General features: G+C 44.9%; 1 protein-coding gene and 1 non-coding gene across 2 annotated transcripts in view; both read right to left on the reverse strand.

Moving 5' to 3' along the window:
* Nucleotides 1-2422: 2422 nt before the first annotated feature.
* Nucleotides 2423-18752, reverse strand: part of SYCP2L (synaptonemal complex protein 2 like) — a 55056-nt gene continuing 38726 nt past the window's right edge. The window contains exons 24-31 of the mRNA XM_043908839.1: nucleotides 18312-18385; nucleotides 18084-18153; nucleotides 11833-11934; nucleotides 10427-10533; nucleotides 9267-9358; nucleotides 8973-9072; nucleotides 8809-8867; nucleotides 2423-2770 (exon numbers count right to left, since the gene is read on the reverse strand). Coding sequence (XP_043764774.1) covers nucleotides 2716-2770; nucleotides 8809-8867; nucleotides 8973-9072; nucleotides 9267-9358; nucleotides 10427-10533; nucleotides 11833-11934; nucleotides 18084-18153; nucleotides 18312-18385 — 659 coding nt within the window. The 3' untranslated portion in view covers nucleotides 2423-2715. The remainder of the gene's footprint in view (nucleotides 2771-8808; nucleotides 8868-8972; nucleotides 9073-9266; nucleotides 9359-10426; nucleotides 10534-11832; nucleotides 11935-18083; nucleotides 18154-18311; nucleotides 18386-18752) is intronic.
* On the reverse strand, nucleotides 17188-17259 carry TRNAC-GCA. Its single transcript has one exon. It is a non-coding gene; the product is annotated as a tRNA-Cys (tRNA).

Here is an 18752-nt window from a genome sequence, read left to right on the forward strand (position 1 = left end):
GCTGAGACCACTGTTTGTACCTGACTCAGCTCCCAACACCACTCTGCCACTCCTGGCTCGAGAAGAACGACCCAGACAGCTGAAAGGCCATCACCGAGTGTGAATAAGTGCACTTTGGGAGTCTATTTGAAGTCTTCCCTTCTTTTGCTAACAACTGCACTGTGTATTCGGTGCAAGCTGAGAAGCAGAACCACTAGGTGAAAGCCACGTGAATCCCCCAGAAGCCGACCTCTCGCAGCTGCGGGAGTGAAGGAGGCGCCTTGGGAAGGCGGCTGGCAGCAGGTCTGACGTGGGCGCTCGGCGTGCACACCGCAGACACTTGGGAAGAGAAATTGGACGTGGGGTGAGGAAGGCCGAGAACAAGACTGAGCTGCAGCCCACACAGGCAGTCAGGTGCCTCCGACCTCGGTGATGAGGGCGACCTGCGGAAGCCAAGGCCTGTGTCCCAGAGCCCTGCACACACCGGGCCCGGGAGGAGGAGCTGACAGATGGCCGGGAAGCAGAGCAGCTGCAGGGCCAGCACGTGCCTCAGGGCCTCGGGGGGAGCCCGCGGACCGGCCACGAGGCGTCCGTGCAAAGCGGGCGTGCAAAGCGGCAAGCCCAGTCCTCTGCCCGCAAGCCTCCCCGTGGAGCCCCGCTGTGGCCACTCTCGCCAGGAAGGTACAGGGACCTGAGTCTCCCTGGCCAAGTCGCAAAGCCACCATGTCCTGTGGTGACAATCGATAATGCCCGTGCATGTAGAGAAAGATCCAGCGACGCCAGCTTAGCTTACCTGAGTTCCCAGGAAGAGAGGTTTCAGCCACCAGTGGCCAGTCCTCCGGATCCGAGACGGCGTCTGCTTCTCTATTATCTGCTCGGTACTAACAACCATATCATAAACGGGAGCATCAAACCATTCAAGGACCAGAAACGTAAGCGCTCGACCAAGTACAGCTGGGCCTCCTCCTCAGCGGATCCCAGTTCATGTGGAAAGAAGATTCTCCAGCTTTCCTTGACCCAAGGCAAAGCCGAGTTTTGTGGGTTTTTTTTTAAAAATCTTAATTAGCATACTCATTTTCTAAAAGCATCAGAATGCTGAACTGACACCTATTGTCCATATGTTCTAACCATTCTGACCCCCTTCCACCTTCCTGCCACACACAGACACATTCTCACACACACACACACACACACACACATACATTTCATTCCGTAAGCTCCTGGAAAAGGTCTCAACTACACTGGATTGGAGACCTTCTGTATTAGTCAGGATTCTCCAGAGAAAGACAACCAATAGGATATAGATATAAATATTGTGATATACAATTTATATGTGTATATAACATATACATATATATATATAACATGTGAAAGTGAAGTTGCTCAGTCGTGTCCGACTCTTTGTGACCCCATGGCAGGTAGCCTACCAGGCTCTGCCGTCCATGGGATTTTCCAGGCAAGAATACTGAAGTGGGCTGCCATTTCCTTCTCCAGGGGATCTTCCCAACCCAGGGATCGAACCCAGGTATCCTGCATTGCAGACAGAAGCTTTACCATCTGAGCCACCAGGAAAGCCCATATATAACATATACACATATAAATTGTATATAGAGAGAGAGAGGGAGATATCGTTCAGCAACTGGCTCCCAAAAGTGTGGGAGCTGGCCAGTGTGAAATCTGCAGGGCTGGCCATCAGATGGAAACTCAGGCAGGGTTTCTAGGCAGTAATCTTGAAACAGAATCGCTTCTTTCTGGAGTGGGTTGCCATTTCCTTCTCCAGGGGATCTTCCCAACCAAGGATCAAACCTGCATCTCCTGTGTCTCCTGCCTTGCAGGCAGATTCTTCACATGCTGAGTCATCGGGGAAGCCCATCTTGACTTTTAAGGTCTTCAACTGATTAGGCGATGCCCACCCACTTTATGGAGGGTAATCCGCTTTACTCAAAGTCTACTAATTTAAATGTTAATCACATCTTACAAAAAGAAGCTATTAAATAAGTGCTCTGATACTCTTATAGCTTACAGTATACTAAAACATAGCTCATTAAAAAATTTAAGAAAAACGACAAATTGGGGTTATAAAGACTGCGTTAGGCATATTAAACTATAACTAAGCTATATTATATAACAATTATATAATGTATAATCTGGCGTTCAGTGTACAGTCTTTAACTGTAGTTATCCAAGCATGTACTTTATAGATGCGCTTAACTTATGTAGGTTTCACTTTTCTAAAATAAACCCAGTCAGCTGTATATACAACTCCACGCACCAGACTTTATTATAGAGCATTTAGTAATTATCAAAAGATGAATATTTCTCCTCTGCTAGAGCTGGAAGTTTTGTTAAAGTTCCAGAGAAAACAGAATATCTGCCAATCAACAGAAGAATAACTATTTCAAAATACAACACCATTTTCATCCGAGCTATTTTCATCCCAAAGTAAGCTCTCCCTTAAAGAGACATGCTTAGTAGTATATATACACAGATGCTGAGGTTTCCCTTCTCCAAATAACTTGAAGACACTTCTCAAATAAAAATCAATTTTACTTTAAAAAAAAAAAAAAGGCAACATCACTCCAAGTTGCTAAACATCCTGAATGTCTTATTTTCTGACCAAATTTAAATACAAAAGGTAAACCTTTGTGAACAAATGGACAAACGACCAACATATTACAGTCTACCCAGACTTGGCAGGTCTCAGGAATTCCGTTTGCTGTGAGTGGGCACAGAGCACTAAGGCACTGCGCATGTGGCCGGAGGCTGCTTTATCTCCTTCCCGTGGCTCAGGCTGGTGGAAAGGGAACAGGAGGAGAGCGGTTAGTGAAGCCCGAATGATCTCCCCTCCTGGCCCCTAGAGCTCAGGGAGCCAACCTGAACGTCACTCTCTGTCATCGGCTACCTCCCTAACCCAGATATCCAGCTCCACTGGGAGCTAAGCTCACTGCACTGGAGGGAACTGCCCGGGGTCAAAGTCACTCTCAAAAATCTCTTAAACATGTGCTGCTTTCAAGGCACACGTATTGTCTCTCCACAGTCTAATGCATGATGTTATTGTTTTTTCCTTTGGTGTTTTGGAGAAAAGACAGCTATTTCTTGGGGGGAGGACCAGATAAAGTGGCTGGTCTGGCTTTTGGGAAAATGCACATTGTCAATAAGCAGATTGAGTCCCGTTGGAGGCTCACAAATCAAGAGGTGGGTAGGGACCAGACTCTCCCATCCTAAAGCGAACACTAGGGTGCGTGCTCATTGAGAACAGACAGAATCGCATCTGTGATTTATTTCTCAATCTTCTCCTGTGTTCAGCACATACAATTTAATTCAGGCATGACAGACATCGCTGGTTACCTATCCAACATCTATGCTCCCCTTTCTCCTTATTAACAGAACCCCACTTTGCAGGAAGACAGTAACAAGCTCAGTTTAAATCTGCAGCCCCAGATCCCCTCGTAACTAGCAAGCTTCATGTGATTCGGTTCTGGCCAATAAGAGGGAGACAAAAGTCTACTGATTCGACTTCCATGAAAACTGTTTCCCTAATTTTTAAAAGAGGAGATAGATTCTACTGGCACACGTCTTTTACCAAATCCTTCACCATCTGCCCCTCCCTGCATGGAAAGCAGACGTGCTTGGAGGTAGAGCTGCGGTTCTGTGACCATGAAGCCCGAAGCCAAGGAAAGACAACAGAGTAGGAAGCGAAAAGAACCTGCGTCCCTAACTGGCATTAACGCTGCCGTACCAGCCTTCCATGGGCTTCCCTGATGACGCAGCCCGTGAAGAATCTACCTGCAAGGCAGGAGACACAGGAGATGCAGGTTTGATCCTTGGGTTGGGAAGATCCCCTGGAGAAGGAAATGGCAACCCACTCCAGTATTCTTGCCCTGGAGAATCCCATGGACAGAGGTGCCTGGTGGGCTATAGTCCGTGGGGGTCTCAAAGAGTCAGACACGACTGAGCGCAGCACCAGCCTTGGACAAAATCCCTCTGGGCTACTGCTCACAGAGTTCAAACAAAACCTCTATTTGGTTCAGCTGCTGGAGCCTGATTTCTCCTATACATGACTGATCGCAACACATACATTTAACTCGCATTAGATCCAATTCCCCACTAGGGCCGGAATTCTAATATTCTTAGCCCAGATTAGGCTTTTATCCATATCCTCTTTTAGTACTAGTTTGACTTGGAGATTTTGTTATTTTTGTTTTCCCCAAATAAAACAGTAATGTTTCCCTGATACCAAAAGTCATTCAAGATACAGTTACAAGGCTATTCACTAAGATTTATTTGTGATAATTTAAAATAATCTGAATGCTCATCAACAGGAAATCAACTGTGAAAGTGTAACAGACCCATAAGCTAGAATAGCTACAGTTATTTTAAAAATTAGCAGATCCTTATTACTGACTTGGAAAGAAATCCTACTTCTGTTACTGAGAGAGCAAAGGAAGAGCAATGCACATAAAATTTAATATCTCATTTATGTTACTTAAAATATACATACTGAAACTTATCAAGACATTTGTATATATTCTTATGTAAACAAAGGAACATAGCTGAGCACCGAAGAATTGATGCTTTTGAACTGTGGTGTTGGAGAAGACTCTTGCGAGTCCCTTGGACTGCAAGGAGATCCAACCAGTCTATCCTAAAGGAAATCAGTCATGAATATTCCCTGGAAGGACTGACGCTGAAGCTGAAACTCCAATACTCTGGCCACCTGATGCAAAGAACTAACTCATCTGAAAAGACCCTGATGCTGGGAAAGACTGAAGGCGGGAGGAGAAGGGGACAATAGAGGATGAGATGGTTGGATGGCATCACCAACTCAATGGACATGAGTTTGAGCAATCTCTGGGAGTTGGTGATGGACAGGGAAGCCTAGCGTGCTGCAGTCCATGGGGTCACAAAGAGCTGGACACAACTGAGCAACTGAACTGAACTGAAACAGAAAAAAATCAAGAAGAATATATACCAAACAGTAAAGAGATAGTTCTCTCTGGATCATAAAAAGGAAGGCAGGCTAGGGAGAGAGGAAAATTCACTTACTTGATGAAATGTTATGTTGTTTGAGTTTATTACACAAGAGTCATTTATTAAAGTGAAAATGTTAGTAGCTCAGTTGTGTCCAACTCTTTGTGACTCTATGGACTGTAGCCCGCCAGACTGCTCCATGGAATTCTCCAGGCAAAAGTACGGGAGTGGGTTGCCATTCCCTGCTCCAGGGGAATCTTCCTGACCCAGGGATCAAATCCAGGTCTCCTGCAGTGCAGGTGGACTCCTTACCATCTTAGCCACCAGGGAAACCCAAAGTCATTTATATCTTGCACTAAATCCAAAAATACAGAACAGCCTGAGTTAGAAAAGTCAAGTCACCTAAAATGTCACCACACAGAAATAACCATGGTTGACATTTTAATGAGAATCTCCTAGAATCCAGACCTCTCACTACATATGCATGGGCACACATCTTCTCATCCTCTGTAACACCACCCCCTCCTTGCATAATCCTCTCGCCCTCTTCTGCTGGCTTCCTCTCCCTTATCAAACTTCAGCACCCTGGAGCAGCCAGAGAATTCTGTCCTGGAACAACTTATCTCTGTAACTGGTTCCTAAGTCAACGCATCCTGTCTCGCTGTCAGACCCTCCACCGTGAGTTTCAGTCTTGAATATCCGGTTACCCACTTGACAGCTCCGTTCAGATGCTGAAACCACAAATCTAATGTACGTCTCACATCCAGCCTTTAAGATCCAGCCACACCCTTCTCCTTCTCCCTCCACCAGTAAAAGCAGAACTTTCCCAGTCTACACACACACACACACGCATGCACGCACGCACACATCACTACCAGCAGTTCCCAAAGTGTGAGCTTTTGGGATGTCTAAGTTTTCAAAGATTCTGTGAGGTCAAAACTATTCTGGTAATACTGTGATGAAAACTAGCACAAAATTTGCTTCCTTCATTCCTACACTCTCTACAAACGTTCAGTGGAGTTTTCCAGAGGCTACCTGATGTGTGATGTCACGATGGATGGAATTCAGAAGCAGATAGAAAAAGTCCCTTATTTAGCCAGACTGTGTGGATCACCACAAATTGTGCAAGATTCTTAAAGAGATGGAAAACCAGACCACCTGACCTGCCTCCTGAGAAATCTGTACACAGGTCAAGAAGCAACAGTTAGAACTGGACATGGAACAGCAGACTGGTTCCAAATAGGAAAAGGAGTACGTCAAGGCTGTATATTGTCACCCTGCTTATTTAACTTATATGCAGAGTACATCATGAGAAATTCCAGGCTGGATGAAGCACAAGCTGAAATGAAGATTGCTGGGAGAAATATCAATAAACCTCAGATATGCAGATGACACCACCCTTATGAGAGAAAGAGAAGAGGAACTGAGGAGCTTCTTCAGGAAAGTGAAAGAGCTGGCTTAAAACTCAACATTCAGAAAACTAAGATCATGGCATCCGGTCCCATCACTTCATAGCAAATAGATGGGGAAACAATGGAAATAGTGACAGACTTTATTTTCTTGGGCTCCAAAATCACTGCAGATGGTGACTGAAGTTATGAAATTAAAAGATGCTTGCTCCTTGGAAGAAAAGCTATGACCAATCTAGACAGCATATTAAAAAGCAGAGACATTACTTTGCCAACAAAGGTCCGTCTAGTCAAAGCTATGGTTTTTCCAGTGGTCATGTATGGATGTGAAAGTTGGACTATAAAGGAAGCTGAGTGCCAAAGAATTGATGCTTTTGAACTGTGGTGTTAGAGAAGACTCTTGAGAGTCCCTTGGACTGCAAGGAGATCCAACCAGTCCATCCTAAAGGAGATCAGTCCTGAATATTCATTGGAAGGACTGATGCTGAAGCTCAAGCTCCAAAACTTTGGCCACCTGATGCAAAGAACTGACTCATCTGAAAAGACCCTGATGCTGGGAAAGATTGAAGGCAGGAGGAGAAGGGGATGACAGAGGATGAGATGGTTGGATGGCAGCACTGAGTCGATGGACATGAGTTTGAGTAAACTCCAAGAGCTGGTGATGGACAGGGAGGCCTGGTGTGCTGCAGTCTATGGGGTCACAAAGAATCAGACACGACTGAGCGACTGAGCTGATTAAGCCAGACATTAGAGAGATCTGCAAAAGCATAAAACAACACTAATCTTCTCATAGTTCTTATTTTGAGAAGTCTATTTTTCATAAAAATCTGTTATTTATATCTATATGTAAACATTTATTACTGTTCTTTTAATTTTTTAAATCTACTTATTTTTAATTGAAGGAAAACTGCTTTACCATATTGTGCTGGTTTCTGCCATACAACAATAATTACTGTTCTTTTTAAATAAACACATTTCAAACACTGTCTCAGAATATTTCCTACATGACAATAAATAAACTATTTTAAAATTAAAAAAACTCAGTCTCAATTTTTAATGTGGAACATATTCACAGACAGAACTTACAAAGCCAAAGCTTTCTGGGGATCCTCAATAAATTTTAAAAGTGTTGAGAGGTCTTAATTCCAACCAGCTTGAGAACCATTCTTAACAACCATGGGCATTTAGTGAAGAGATTTTAAATGGATATCCACTATCACCATGTATAATGAATGGTACACGGGGTGAGAGGTGTGTTTGAAAGAACTTTGAAAATCTAGAGGCTATACTGTCAATATTATTCCTTATATTAACTGAGAAAACAGTAGAATGGCTAATTCAAACACTGACAGTTTTTGTTCTGGTTTGAAATACACGATATGATCAGAATAATATCCTTTTTGAAACCACATGACAGATTTCCATGATAAAAGCTTATTCTTATATGATAGAGAAGGCTTTGGCTAGTATACATTTATATAGGGATCCCTTTTGATTCGAGAAAGACAAACACACTAGAATTCTTCCCGGGACAGAAGCACCAGAGTAAAGGACTTCACTATCCACTTGCCCACTTCCTCCCCTCTAGAAAGAGGAAACTATTCCAAGTGGACAGAAGCAGCAGCCTCAGAATGGAGACGGACTAACCACAGTGAGAGGAACACGCGGCAAGATAATCCCACGTGTTGTTTTAAAATGTATACATACATGTTTAAAAATGGACTTTCCTGGTGGTCCAGGGGTTAAGAATCCGCCTGCCAATGCAGGGGACACAGGTTCAATCCCTGGTCCGGGAAGATCCCACATACCTCGGGGGCAACTGAGTCCATGCATCACAACTACTGAGCCTGCACACGGCAGCTATGGAAGCCCGCATGCCTAGAGCCCCTGCTCTGCAACAGGAAAGCCACTGCGATGAGAAAGCCTGCCCACCACAAGGAAAGCAGCCTGCCCTCGCCGCAACTAGAGAAACTGGGGCAGCGACGAAGACCCAGCGCAGCCAAAAATAAACTACGTAAGTAAATAAAATTTAAAAATAAAAAAGTACACATATACCCCGTATATAAGGTGGGTAGAATATATTCTATTAAGTACACAGTTCAGTTTAACCGAAAAGCAACTGTTCACTCAGAAACCTCGATATTTTTCTCAGAATCTATTTTAATTTTAAAAATCTTGCTTAAAAAGAAAACAATATGTATCCAAAAAAAAAAAGAAGTTTGGATGATCCTGTTTGTGCTTTTCAAAATGTATACGTCTTGATCGGTATCATAAGCCATGCTCTATGCCCAGGGAGTCCCAAGAAGCGGCTGGTTAGGAAAGATGCAGCTAATTAGTTACCTAAGTAACGTTTTACCAACATCAACCACTCATGCTTTAGCTAAAGACCTCCTACTTCAACGAAGATACTTCTAGAAAAGACACTTGTTTAAAAAAAAAAACAAAATACCTCTGCAGCTGGAGTTCACAGAACGATTTCAGGTCAGCCGACTGCTTCCCCCAAAATTCCTAAAATTGAATAAGAGGTGGGTTGGTTGAAGTGGTTGACAGTTTTTCTATGCCAGAACACATCCTGTTAAGTCACAGAGAACGTTCCAAACAAAAAGAACTTACCAGAACATCGTCCTCAAGGTGTTGGAGAACGTCGATATCCTTGTCAAGATTGCTCAGCTCTTGGAGAACAAAGCTGTGAAACTGTTCTAGTTTATTCAGTCTGAGAAAAAACAAGAGCAACAAACTTCACCGGACCGCCGGATATGACAAAGACATTCCTAATCTTATTGCAGAGATACTCCATATTTTTCTCTAGATGTTTCTTGTCCTAAGAATATACATCTCCTTTCCCCTTGGAAATGTTGCTTTGAGGGACTACAATTCCATAAACTTGTGTTGAAACCCGACACTTACCTGCGATGATGTATCTGGTTTAGAAGTTCTATCAGGCAATCTGGTACTTCCTTTGCATTTCTGGAATAAAGTGGGCTCCTTCTGTACCTAAGCTAAACCATAACAACAAAATGAGCACATCCAGGTTAAACAGAACTACATAAATTGGGTATATGCTTCGTATTAAAAAGATGCTGCCCGCACGTAATAGTCACAGCAAACATCATCACTAAAGCACTGTAATAAGACACCATGCTACACATTTCATATTTTATTACCTCAGGTTTGATATCAATAAGGGACAATAAGCTAAAACAGGAAAACTTATATTCATGCCATTGATACACATATCGAGTATCATGAACAAATTTCCATTATAATTCAGCTTACATTAGTATTGCAGAAAAAAAGACTGGAGATCTTTCAAGTTAGTTCAATGAATATATGTTAGGGTGAGACCATAAGTATTTTTCACAACAAATAATTCCTTAGGGATTTATAAACAGTAGGGAAAGGGAGGGGATGCAAATGGTTTCAAAGTTCCTTTTGCAGACAAGGTTCTATGACCGCCTGCATGTGTGGTGTCCCAAAGATTTGCCCTGGTCAGCTGGCCACCCACCCACAGACCACCTTCCTCTCCGTCCCAGACGCCTCTCTCATCCAGGTGGTCCCCTGGCCCCTTCCGTGTCTGTCACTGCGACCAAATCATTGCTTCCTGCTTGTCCAGTTTTCTGAGACTGCAATCAACAAAACCCAAAGCCTTTCCATAAGGTCCATCTGGTCCCACGATAGCAAATGGACAAGGAATAGCTGACCTGGTTTAAGCTGGGGTTTGGTTTTTGGTTTTTTGGCCACACCATGCAGCATGTGGGATCTTAGTTCCCCGATCAGGGATCGAACCCATGCCCCCTGCAGCGGAAGCTCGGATTCTTAACCACTGGACCACCAGGGAAGTCCCCAGAACAGCTGTCTTATAAATACAAACCACAATTCACAAAGGCACTAAATTCAGCAATCACAGCTAGGACAAATGTACCTCCCGGAGACTCAGGCACACCTTCACACAGGAAGGACCACAGTGGGATTAATGAATGTGAACCTGTTACTTCAGATGCATAACGAGCTAGCTTTTCTTTCTTTTTTTTTTTGTTTCTAGCTTTTCATTTTTACTGGGCCATTACCTCATAGTTTCTTTTCAGTTCTCTAGTGAAGTTTTCAAAAGCGGTGATCATCACAGAACCTTTCAAGTTCTCTGGCGTAACGTTTAAGGATGAAGTTGAAATGCTTTCTGCACAAGAAGAATAGAACATTAAGTAAAACTAACAAAGGGCTGAAGTAGGTGTGCTCAGACTGCCTGCTGCCCAGAGCATGGGAAGTCCTTTAGAAACACGGGCATGACCCAGAGAAGACCCGCTGGCTTCTGTGGGTCACGGACTTCATGCTTCTACAGTCGTCCATGGCTGCAGCAAGGCCGACTCCAACCGTGACCGACTGGGCCAGCTTGAGCCAAGAGTCCTCAGCTGATGCTTCACACAGCTTCCCACCAAAACTCACTGTCTGGCAAGCGCTCACTTCAACAAACTTTCCCAGCACCTTAAATCAGAGCAACTGATAGTACATCCTAGAAGCAGGCTGAGGTGTTGTCAGAGGTCTCTAGGACGATGTGATGGGTAAGACATTCTAAGGACTGGCATTTAACAGCTTCTGAATGCCAAGAAGCTTTACGAGGGCTCACAAAGGGTCTGGCAGCATATGGACCAACTCATTTAATTCTCACAAAATCCAAGTGAAGCAGGCACTGTTCACGTCCACTTTTCACACAGGTATCACACAACTGGTGTGAGCTCACACCGACAGCTCCAGGAGCGGAACGCAGGGCTGCCTGGCTCTTACCACCTGGGGGCCTCCAAATTTGCCTTCTTAGAGCCTTTTGTTTCAAAGGATAGTCGTGTCACTCATCCAGAAGGCCAACCCCATGTATGTAGACATTTCAGATCATTCTCCTTCATCTGTGGAGTGGATATTTCTAACACAAACATTTGACTAATACTAATTGGAAGGACTGATGCTGAAGCTGAAACTCCAATACTTTGGCCACCTCATGCGAAGAGTTGACTCATTGGAAAAGATCCTGATGCTGGGAGGGATTGGGGGCAGGAGGAGAAGGGGACCACAGAGGATGAGATGGCTGGATGGTATCACCGACTCGATGGGCATGAGTCTGAGTAAACTCCGGGAGTCGGTGATAGACAGGGAGGCCTGGCGAGCTGCGATTCACGGGGTCGCAAAGAGTCAGACACGACTGAGCGACTGAACTGAACTGAAAGCAGATACCTGTAAATTTAAGAATATTTGGGCCCTGGAAATTGCCACAAAGAGTGAAGAGGCAGAAATCAAAATGCCAGGAGCAGACAGTGCTTGCTCTTATCTACAGTTTGTGCAACAATTTACTAATGTCTATGAGGACAAAGTGCTTCATTTTTAGGCTCCTGCAGCCACTATGATCTTAAAACTCTAGCTGCCTTGTAGTTACCGTTGGGACGCTCAGTGCTCACACATCTGAAACATTCGGGGTGTCCGGCGTTACCTGCCAACTCAGCTTCCTCTGCCACCGAGGAAAGGGCTCCTGGTTCACCACCGTCTTCCAATCGTGGCTGTTTCCACTTAGCACCGTGACGGTCGGCTGTGTCTGAAGGCAAGTGGAACACACTGATGACCACGCACACACGTCCCCTTGGTCCCAGATTTACCTTGTTCTCTTTTCACCAGTGAATATCTAGCCGTGATGAGTGGCAAGTGAAATGTGTTCCCGCCTTGTTACAAATTGCTTAGCATTTGGCATGGTGACTGAGGACAAGCCTCAAAGCACTAGGCATGCTGAAGACTGCAAGAGGACCCGAGCACCCTTTGATGAGCTCATGTAGGAGCACTCTCCTTTCCAGGGTACGGGCTGGTTCAAATGGAAAGCAGTAATGGTTGGCATCAAACCACTACCAGGGCTCCCTGCTGAAGGGGCAAGGTAGCAGGTTTCCAGGCAGACTGGCCCTTGGAAGTTGATCGGATCAGCCCCAGGAGGGCGCCACCTGCTGGTGATGTGTAGCCTCAGCACCAGACTGAGGGCTGTCTCACCAAGGAGGGCCTCCCTAGTGTTTAAGTGATCACATTCTCACTCGGAACCTGAAAGAGCTCATATCCAGCTCCTCTCGTGTTTTTGTGTGTGTGTGTGTGTTTTTTTTAAGTGAAAAGCATAAGCAATACTCTCAACTTGGAGAGGTGTAGCTATCTCTTTTCACTGCTCTAAGATTCAGGTGTGTTCCTTTGTTTGAAAAGTATCAGTTCAGTTCAGTCCTCAGTTGTAACCGACTCCTTGGAACCCCACCGACTGCAGCACGCCAGGCTTCCCTGTCCATCACCAACTCCTGGAGCTTGCTCAAACTCATGTCCATCGAGTCGGATGGGTATTTGCTAGGGAGCTGCACTGTTTCAAGGCTAAACGATTTTTTTTAATTCAGGAAAGAATCCAGACACAGCCCAGTCTTCCTCCGGCCTCAAAACAAAGAGCACTCAGGCTTAAATCTCACACGGTGCCTACACCCCAGTCAAGACCCAAAGAAACCACTTAGAAAGAATTCTAGCCAGCCCCAGTTAGGTACCCAAGAATGACTACTATGTTTCCTTACATTTCTCTCCTTTCTGCCTGTTTTGCCTCTTCTGGGTTTTTTTTTTTTTCCTTCTCCCTCTCCTGACATTCGTAGCAATAGCTCAAAGCATGACCTTGAATGTTCCTGCCCCACCCCGTGGGAAAACAAAGCAGCTACTGGCATGGACGATGTAACAGTCACCTCCAATGGAGAGAGGACTCCAGGAACACTGTGTAAATAACGTGATGGTTCCCTGAACAAGCTGCTTGGAATTTGTGAACCTACTAAATGGGGATCATCCCAGATGGCCCACTTCAGCGACATGGAAATAATCTGGCACAGAAAACCCTTTGGAAGGGACAATCTTGTAAAATTACTTTACCTGAAATAGAGGAACGGCTCTCCAGAGAGAACGAGCTCCTCTAGGGAAAGCAGCGCACTCCTTAAAGCACGCAGGTCCTAAGTGATGCAGCTGACTCAGCTTTGTTTCCATGGCAACTGCATGCCTCTTTGAACCAGGACTTTTGGACATTTTCACAAAGGGGCTAAAACTATGTACACGCAGCACTTAAAAAATGAACACAGGGAGTAAACACAGCGTGGCCAAGACTAAGGTGATCTTGAATGAATGCTGGTTCTCTTGGTGGCTGCTAAAGGAGTGTCCGCTTGCTTTTGGACACAGGTGTCTTTATCGCTGTGAAAGTTGAGGGCTTTTGCAATCTGAGGAGCTTCTGAACTTATTTTGGGCACATGTTGTATGTAGTGAATAATTTGGTGTCCATATTGCATTTATATACTCATATTTCTGACGAAAACAGTTTCTAGTGCCACACAGAACCAACCCTATGATGAAGAGCCAAGTTCTCCCAAGTTGAGGCATTAAAAAAACCTTACTCTGAAGTGACACCAAGTGGCTATAAATGACAAAGGCCAAGAGCCTTCACTGGGGCAAGAAAAGCCTTTTTTACCAAAATACCCTTCCTGTGGAGGCACTTTCCTACTGCCAATTCCTCTGTTTATTCTACCAATGTGTACTATGCTAAGAATCTGAAAAGTTAAAGACAATCTTTATTGTTGAATTTATCAGCCTGATGGAGACCACTGAAAAATCTTTTGTCTGGATTAATGCATTTTGCTTGCCAATGCAGGAGACTCAAGAGCTGTGGGTTTGATCCCTGGGTTGGAAAGATCCACTGGAGGAGGGCATGACAGTCCACTGCAGTATTCTTGCGTGCAGAATCCCATGGACAGAGGAACCTGGTGGGCTATACAGTCCATCGAGTTGCAGAGAGTCAGACACAACTGAGAATACACACACAAACCAATTAATAATAAATACTTATTTGTGAGTATGTATAGATGATTATTCAAACATGGAATTCTGCAGAGGTTCATCACTACATGATAGCATTGTCTAAGTTTCTTATTTATTTTTTAAATTTCTTATTCTTATTTCTAAGTTGTGTTGTTGCTGTTTGGTTGCTAAGTCGTGTGTGACTCGTTGTGACCTCAAGGACTGTAGCCTGTCAGGCTCCTCCATCCACGGGATTTTCCAGGCAAGAATACTGGAGTGGGTTGCTATTTGCTTCTCCAGGGGATCTTCCCGACCCAGGGATCGAACTCGGGTCTCCTGCATTGTAGGCAGATTCTTCATTATTGAGACACCTGGGAAGCCCCTTTCGAAGAACGTACACAATGAGGGCAAAACGCAAAATCATGAGTAGTCAGTCTTCCTGTCTGCTCTCAGCTCTGGGAGCCCAGGACATCCAAAGTTCCAGGGTAAACATTAAAACAACAGCCCATGAGCAAAAAAGCCAAACAGGAGTTTCCTCCTGTCTTCCCCCAAAGGACACAGGGTTTTGAAAATCACCTAACAACGGGACTTTGTGGAAGTCTGAGAGTTCAGTGTGAAGGCCTGACACGCTGTTGGACAAGGAAAAATATGCGACTGGACGCATCCGAGAGGATAACAAGGACCGTCTCACTTGAGCCACGTCAGCGCGTGCTCAGGGCAGCCCAGCTCAGGCCCAAGAGAAACCCTCTGAGCTCAAGCTTTCTCCCTCGGGGGACGACGAGAGCATGTGGGTGAGTGCTCAGTTTCCCCAGGCACAGAAGACCATTTCTTTCTTGCTCCATCCAGAATCCTGAGGTACACTACAGGGCCTGGGGTGGGGAGGGGCTTGGAGAACAGCATCCAGGGTTCTCAGGGAGCATCGAAGAGGCGCAGATCCTACTACCTGCCTCAGAGGCCCCATAAGGAAGCCTGCAGGGACCCCATAAGGAAGCCTTCTCAAGAGCTGCTGGACACGCATCACCTACGGGATGACCCTGCAGCTGGTCCACGGACACCACAAAAATCTGGACGCCTCGCCCACACACAAGCCCACCCTGGGGCTGGCTCCTTTTGCACACTCCCAAGAGCACTCCAGTATTCCTGCCTGAGAAATCCCACAGGACAGAGGAGCCTGGCGGGCTACAGTCCACAGGATCACAAAGAGTCAGACATGACTGAGCGACTAAGCAACAACGAAGGGCACCTGCTGTGAGCACCCTTAAGGCAGCCAGACCCACTCGGCAGGACTGGGAGGAAGCACCAAGCATGAGCACCCACCCCCCACGACCTACTCGGCAGGACTGGGAGGAAGCACCAAGCGTGAGCACCCACCCCCCACGACCCACTCGGCAGGACTGGAAGCACCAAGCATGAGCACCCACCCCCCACGACCCACTCGGCAGGACTGGGAGGAAGCACCAAGCATGAGCACCCACCCCCCACGGCCCACTCGGCAGGACTGGGAGGAAGCACCAAGCGTGAGCACCCACCCCCCACGGCCCCAGGAGGCTGTCAGCACCCGGCCTGCTGTGCAGCGTGCAGAGAAAACGCAGTCTGCAGAGGGTCCCCGGAGAAAGAAAAGCGTGGAGCAGGCATATCCTTACAAAAGGCCTGGGAAGGCTTCAGAATCCCTAGGAGACAAAATGCATTTCTCTCCTGAAGCCAATCAGTATAGACTGAATATGAAGACAGCAACGCAAAACTTCAAGGAACAGGAAACTCAGGGAAATGCGACCCCTCCAAAAAACACGATTATACAGTATCCTGGCCTGGAGAATTCCATGGAGTGCATAGTCCATGGGGTTGCAAAGAGTCGGATATGACTGAGCGACTTTAAAAAAAAAAAAAAATACAGCGACTGACCTCCACAAAAAAAAAAAAAAAATGGAGCTCTACAATTTGCCTAAAAAAGAATGCAAAATAGTTGCTCTAAGGAAGCTCAGTTAGCTATAAGAACACTCAAAGGTACAAACTTCCAGTGACGAAGCAAGTCAAGTCCTGGGGATGAAACATAACAGGCAGTGGGGTAACTACAGTTTAAGACTTTATCGCACATTTGAAAGATTCTGAGAGAGCAGACCTTAAAAGTTCTCATCACAAGAAAAAGACTCACTATGTGTGGGGACAGATGTTAACTACATTCACTGTGATCATTTACAACATGTATGAATAGCAAATGATTATGTCGTACACTTGAAATTAATATGCTGTCAGTGATATCCCAATTTTTTAAAAAAGGAAACAATCTACACTTTTTCGGAGTCCCAGAAGGAGAAAAGAGGGAAAAGGAGCAGAAAGCTATTTAAGAAAATAATGGCAGGCTTCCCTGGTGGCTCAGTTGGTAAAGACTCTGCCTTCCAATGCAGGAGACGTGGGTTCGATCCCTGGTCTGGGAAGAGTCCACATGCCACAGAGCAACCAAGCCCCGGTGCTACAACTACTGAGCCTGTGCTCTAGAGCCTGGGGACCACAACTCTGAGCCCATGTGCTGCAACCACAAAAGCCTGTGCATCACAACTAGCGAAGCCACCACAATAAGAAGGCCACGGACTGCAACGAGTAACCCCTGCTCACCCCAACTATGGAAAAGCCCATGCAGCAACGAAGACCCAGGTACAGCCAAAAATAAATAAATAAAATTTAAGAAAATAATAATGGCTGAAAACTTGCAAAATCTGGGGAGAAATTTGGACATCCCAGTTCAGGAAGCTCATAAACTCCCCCAAAGATTCCCTCACAAAGATCTTCTGTTAAGACACACCATAACAAAACTGTCTCAAATCAAACACAGAGAGAAAATTTTAAAAGCAGTGGGAAAAGATTCCTCATATACAAGGGGACCCTTGGTTTAGTTGCTAAGTTGTGTCTGACTCTTTGTGATCCCCTGTAGCCCACCAGGCTCCTCTGTCCATGGGATTCTCCAGGCAAGTATACTAGAGTGGGTTGCCATTTCCTTCTTCAGGGGATCTTCCCTGCCCAGGGATCGAACCTGGCTCTCCTGCATTGCAGGCAGATTCTTTACCAACTGAGCCACCAGGGAAGCCCTGTCCACTTGCATAGAATACCCTTTTCCAATCTTTCACTCTGAGCCTTTGTGCATCCTTAAAGCTGAACTGAGTCTCGGTAGGCAGCAGATAGTTGGGTCTTGTTATTTTTATCCATTTAGCCACTCTCCATCATTTGATTGGACAATTTAATCTATTTACACTTAAAGTAGTGATTGATTTTTAAGGGCTTACTAACGCCTTTATATTCATTGATTTCTGGCTCTTTTACAGTCCTTCTCTTGCTGTTTTCTTTTGCAGTCAATTTTCTACAGTGGTATGTTTTGATTCCCTTTTCTTTATCTTTTATGTATCTACTATAGATTATCAGAAAAATAGACTTTAGGTTAAAAAATATAATGCGAGAAAAAGATCATCACATAATGACATATGGATCAATTCATGAAAAGAAGGTAACAAACTGTAAATATATATGCACCCGATATCGCAGCACCTATTTTACGCAAACATTAACAGATGTGAAAGGAGGAAGCAACAACGCTATAATAGCGCAGGACTTCAGTACCACCCACCCCGGGGTCAGAGAGGGGGTGTGCTAGGTGATGGGACTCGGATCCCAGGCTATGTGCTTCCTGACACAGACCTTCTTGTTTCGGGAGTGAAACCCGTTCCTCCCCTTGACCTTCAGCACACTTGGAGCAAGGAAGCAGACGGCATTGCCCTCCCCAAGGTCTGGCAACTGTCTCTCTGTATAGTGATTATATCTGCCTCCATTTGAATAACAGCCCTGTCAGCCAAAATCAGATTAATTTTGCTTAATTCTGCAAAAAAAAAAAAAAAAAGTTTAGAATTCTCTCACCTCTGTCTTCTACAGTTTGCAGTTTATGTTGGAAGCTAGTACTTTTCATCAATGACTCTGGGGCCACAGTCTTAAAAAAAAAAAAAAAAAAGGATCAGAAATACATGTATTTGTGTCAAAATAAGCAATACACAGTATTACATCATCCCTTAAGAAGGAATAAGCCAGTACATTAAGTATAATATCAATTCTGGAAAACCAGATACATAACCAACAATTAAATCGTACCTTAGATACATTTTCTTCAACATCTGAGTGCCCCAGCGAAGAAAGATCGCTCACTGGGCTGGGACTGTGAAGCTCTGCGTATTGGAGAGAATGAATAGTTATAAGAGAATAAACATGCTAAGAAGCAAATGAGGAAATGACATTTCACTATCAATCTACAAATTAAATTTCAACATACCCTGCCCCCTGTAAGGGATACAGTTATTAAAAAAAAAAAAGAAAAAGAAAAAAACTCAAACCAAAAAACACTTTGTATCTTTCAGAGTATACACGGGTATTAGGTTTACAGGTTTGCAGATAAAACGAATAGCCTGTTACCTCACTAGATCGGCACCTTTAGTAGCTGCCCATGTGGCCCCAAATGCGTGGCAAGAATTCTATGACCTCACCGCTGTAGTTCTCTTTCCTCTCTGAGATCTGTTCCTTTATTGCCCTGACTCT

Source organism: Cervus elaphus, chromosome 7, assembly GCF_910594005.1.
Source record: "Cervus elaphus chromosome 7, mCerEla1.1, whole genome shotgun sequence".
Lineage (NCBI taxonomy): Eukaryota > Metazoa > Chordata > Mammalia > Artiodactyla > Cervidae > Cervus > Cervus elaphus.